Source organism: Paroedura picta, chromosome 6 (assembly GCF_049243985.1).
Source record: "Paroedura picta isolate Pp20150507F chromosome 6, Ppicta_v3.0, whole genome shotgun sequence".
In the NCBI taxonomy this organism is placed as follows: domain Eukaryota; kingdom Metazoa; phylum Chordata; class Lepidosauria; order Squamata; family Gekkonidae; genus Paroedura; species Paroedura picta.
Genome location: NC_135374.1, coordinates 102,387,260 through 102,392,105, shown reverse-complemented (window position 1 = coordinate 102,392,105; position 4,846 = coordinate 102,387,260). Strand labels below are relative to the sequence as shown.

General features: G+C 50.0%; 1 protein-coding gene across 1 annotated transcript; it reads left to right on the top strand.

Annotated features, from left to right (window-relative positions):
• The first annotated feature begins 541 nt into the window (after positions 1–541).
• LOC143840392 (uncharacterized) lies at positions 542–3,952 on the top strand. The gene is made up of 4 exons (XM_077343873.1): positions 542–2,288; positions 2,758–2,841; positions 3,021–3,104; positions 3,384–3,952. Exons 1-4 carry the CDS (start codon positions 1,667–1,669, stop codon positions 3,881–3,883), a joined length of 1,290 nt encoding a protein of 429 aa, XP_077199988.1. The 5' UTR covers positions 542–1,666; the 3' UTR covers positions 3,884–3,952.
• The last annotated feature ends 894 nt before the right edge of the window (positions 3,953–4,846 follow it).

Here is a 4,846-nt window from a genome sequence, read left to right as displayed (position 1 = left end):
TTTCCGGTCATTCCCTTCTGCAGATACTTCTCAGGGCCTCTCTCCCTGGGAGGAATTTCATAGTCGGCTTCAGTAAGAACTGACTGTAAGAAAACTTCCAATCATGGGGCTTATCTATCCTCCAATTCTTTTTCTTGCTGTTTGCTGGGTGGAAGAGATGCCAGCTTCTTTGGAAGGCCCTGCTACTAGTAAGTTCCCCCATCCTCAGCCTCTTCCCATGCTCCATCTCCCCCAGGCAAAGGAGGGAAAGCCAACTGCTTCCTTTCTCTCCTACATTGGTCTCAGATTTCAGCTCTCTGCTGGAAAGAAGCACAGATGGGAATGCAGAGAGAATCAGTATTTTAAAAACAGAATGCCAAGGAACAGACAGAATGCAATGACTGTCTTAACTCAGTCTAGTGAGTCAAGGGTTTACTCAGGCAGTCCAAGGCCATCAGCAGAAGGAGCAGATCCATAACCCAGGACTCCCAGCCTGAAGTGAATATAGGATGTCATCAGCCTCTCAGTTCTCACTATGTGGTAACTCACTGGGGCATTTCCCACGGCTTAAAAATAGCACAATGGTAGCTGATTGAAAACGCTACTAATTTGCCATAACGCACGACGTCGTAAACAATCTGCAACAATCCTGAAACCGAACCGCCAAAAGCGCTTCGTTGTAGCGCTTCTAGGGGAATCCAGAAAACTGGATTCACCCTCCGGATAGCGATACACTCCTGCAACCAATCTGCAACACTAGCGCAAAAGACCTGTGCGTTACCATTGTTGCGGGTTCTTCAAAGTCCCTCCTCCCGAGCCTGTCCTCCAAACTTCCGGCGAACTGTTCGCCATTTTTTTTTTCTCCGAGCGAGCGGGGATCTACGAGGCAACGGGACAGCGACTGGCTTTCAAGCACGATCACTTTCGGAAATTCTGCCCGGACACCACAAGAGTTTTTCACAAGCACAGTGGCACACACCGTCACGTTCCCAAAATTTGCCCAAAGCTTAAAACCCCGTCTACCATCGGCCAGTCCTAGCGGAGTCAACGTACAGGGAGCATTTTAAAAAATTTTCCTCTGAGCGTGCCAACGAACGTTCGCCGCTCGCAGTCTCCTGCTTAGCTTACAGGGGTTCAATAGACATGATTCGTGGTGATATCATGAGGGGCGGCTTATGTGTAGTGGGTCTTTGTGTGGTTCCCGGTGCGTGCTTGTGCTTGGGTGCGGACAACCCCTTCCATTGGCGGCTAGACCTCCGGCAAGCGGAGTCGCCGTCCCCCGTTCATTTTAAAAAACATTCCTCTGAGCGTGCCAACGAACGTACGCCAGTAACATGTCATGTTTGGTTGATTTATGCTGTGGCTGGTGAATATTATTGGGGAACTGCCGAGTACTGCCGCACTTGCTCTCGGTTGAACACCGGCATGCGTTTGTGTAATGGCGGACATTTTCCTAAAATGGCTCCCGCTGCATGTTCAAACTGCTCTTCTCGCGTGTAAACGAATACGCGCATGCGTTAAGTCAAACAACAAGGGCGCCAATCTGGCCATTAGGAGCAGATCCTGTTCCCGCGCGAGGAGTTTTGAACGTGACATGTGACCTGATGTGGCCAATGTGCGTGTCCCCTGCTGCCCTCCACCAATCAGGAGCCGGCTAGTCCCTTTGTCTTTGTGTGCGGGAAGGTATATGATCCGTTGCACCCTGCACCTCCCACCACCATTTTGCTCAGCTACTAGCGAAAGCAACATGGAATCGTCTTCTCAAGCCTCGTCCGTCCCTGCAACCGGCCGTGGCCCTACTTGGAGGGACGCGGAGATCAGGGACCTGATCGGGATTTTCTCGGAGGAGAAAATCCAGGACGCGTTCCAGTCCTCCCACAGGAATAGGGAGGTTTTTGAACAAGTGGCTATTAAGATGCGCGCCCTGGGCCACAACAGGACCGGCCTTGAATGCCGGTCGAAGACCAAGACAATGAGGGCAGAGTACATGCGTGCCGTGAACCATAATAAGGGTTCCGGCAACGAAAAGGTTACCTGCCCCTACTTCGAGGAGCAGCGCCAGCTGTACGGGGACGGGGAAGGATCCGGCAGGCCGAAGCGCGTCGGCCGGAGCCTTAAGGTGGTTCGGAAGCCGGCTGCCCCGGTCGAGGAACCACCCGCTGAGGAGGATCCCGGCGAGGGAACCTCGTCCAGCTTTCGCCCTCCACCCCCCGTCCAGCAACGAGCCGCGGAATCGGTAACGCTGGACCTGATCGCCATCGCTCCTGGGGAGCAAGAGGAGGCTCCTGAGCAAACGCCCCTTGCCTCCGGTAAGTGATTTTCTTTTTATTTTATATTTCCTTTTGAGCAAATGTGTGTTCTGACGTTTGGGCATCGTTTTCTCGTGTGTTCGTTGCAACGCATAAGATGGTAGGCTGTGGAGTGCTTGCTGTGGTTACTATTTGAAACGGTTTTAATTTTATAATTTTATAATTTAATTTTTAAAAGATTTTAAAAGAAGGTAGGCTGTGGAGTGCTTGCTGTGGTTACTATTTGAAACGGTTTTAATGTTATAATTTAATTTTAATTTTTAAAAGATTTAATAAGATGGTTGGCTGTGGAGTGCTTGATGTGGTTAGTATTTTAAACGGTCATGTTTAACCCACAGCCCCAAAATATTTGCTGCATGCCTCGCCCATAGGCCTTCTGCAGTACTTTGGCTCACTACTTTGGGAGCTTGCTTTGTGGTTCATGGTGTATGCTTGCTCATTTTTCACTATTTTCTGCTCTTGTCCACAGAGACACAGTTGCCAGGGACGGGGCCCCTAGAGTCTCCAGCAGCACCTGACGTGGATAGTGATTCGGGGGCATCAACTAACATTGGTAAGTATTAGTAAAAATAGGGGGGGGGGCTGTTTTAACTGCTTTGTGCTTTTCTGTTTGTGCAGGGCAGCAGCACTGCTAAGAGAAAGAAGAGAGTCCCTCTGCGTTGCTGGTGTAGGCTTTGAAGCTGGCTTTGCCACCCTTTGGTCCTAGATCTTTTTTTTTTCCTTTTTTTGCAGATTTCATACCCGGAACACAGGAGGAGGAACAGCCTGGGGTGCTTGGACCTCCTGCCCGGCGCAGGCGGATACAGATTCAAGATGGTGAGCGTGCATGACCTGTTCCTTTCGAGCCATAGCTGCAGGACAATGTCGCTAGGCACTAACCATGTGCTCCCTTTTAATTGTTGAGAGTCCTGCTGTGAAAGTAGGCAAAAGTAAAAGCACAACATGGGCAAACAAACAATAGCCATGTGCTCACCGGGGATTGTTTAAATTCTTGGCAGGAAAACACGGGGACAAAAAAGGACACCATGTCCACCATGGTGTGTTTTGACTTTTTTGATGTTACTAACAGTTTTGTTTCTCATTTTTTGCCAACAGAGGTTCTTTCAGATGAGGAGGAGGAACCACCCCTGCCTCCAGGCAGCCCACCACCTAGAGGTGCGCTCCCAGCAGAGGAGAGGCTTACGAGGGAACGCGGCAGGCTGAGGCGCGTCTCAGTCTTGACAAGCGTGGGAGAGAGGCTCCTTGAGCACTGCTATGAGGAGTCACGGCGTGCCGCGGCCGCTGACCAAGCCATGCTCACACTCATTGCCCAGGAGGGGAGAAAATTGAGGGCAGTCCTTAGAGAGACAAACCAAATCCTACGCGAAGGCGTGGAGGAGGTGCGACTGATAAGGAGACTCATGGAGAGGGCAGTAGCGGTCATGGAAAGGGCCTACCCTCCACAAATCGCCCCCCCACCACCACCCACACCAACACCACCACTTCCAGCACCCACCCCACCAACTCCCTCTCAGAATGCCTCCACCCAAACAAGAAGGAGGACTATTCTCGGAAAGAGAAAAATTAAACCAGCAGACAAGTACTCCCCCTCCTAGTTTTGCCCACTTTTTCTATTTCATGTTATCTGTGTTTTGTTGTTTGTTGAATAAAGTTTATATTTTTGACTCTGTCTCTGTGTACCCTACTGTAGAATCTGCAAGGCTGAAAGCGGCCTCTCTAGTGATTGTGTATATTGTGGTACTGCTGTGTGGGTTGGAGGTTGGAGGGGTGTTAGTTCAAGGAGTTTTAGGAGTGTGGTGTGGGGTTAAATATGTGCGAGTTTAAGAAGTCACACTGGAGTCTTGTTATAAAATTTGCAATAACATTTTATTTTAAACAACATTTTAACAGGGGAAAAACATTAGGGAATGAAACTTGGAGCCCCACCAGCACCACCACCCCCCACCCCCCTGGAAAACCTATTTTTTTTAACAAAGGTATACATTTAACAGGGGAAAAACATTAGGGAATGAAACTTGGAGCCCCCCCCCCCAACCCCTACCCCAAAACACAAACAGGAAACAAAACTCAGTTCCCACCGCTCCCCTCCCCAGCCCCTTCCATCGCCCTAACTCTCCTGCACAGCCGTCCCACGGTCCCCCTAACTTTGCGCCGGAAGAGCTCTTCGTCCTCCTTCTTCTTAACTGTGGGGAGGGAGAAAAAGTACACATTAGTACCACACATATTTTCAAATTTCTTTAGTTTACATGCATACACTTTTAAGTGGCCTTAGCCACAGTGTGAGATGAGTTGGGCAGTGGGGAACATAACCTACGTTCTTCCGCCTCCCTCTGTTGCCTGTGCTGCTCAATCTCCCCTTTCAGCTCTGCCACTTGAGCCTCCAGGGAAGTAACTCTGGCCTCCATGGCACGCAGCCTTGCCTCCACAGTTTCAGCTATAGAAATCAAACAAAGAATTTAATAACACTTCAAATGGGAGCATCACAGCAGGCTCCCATATGGCTCCATGGGGGTACACACACATGGGTCTCCCGCACAGGCATAAAACTCTCACCTGCA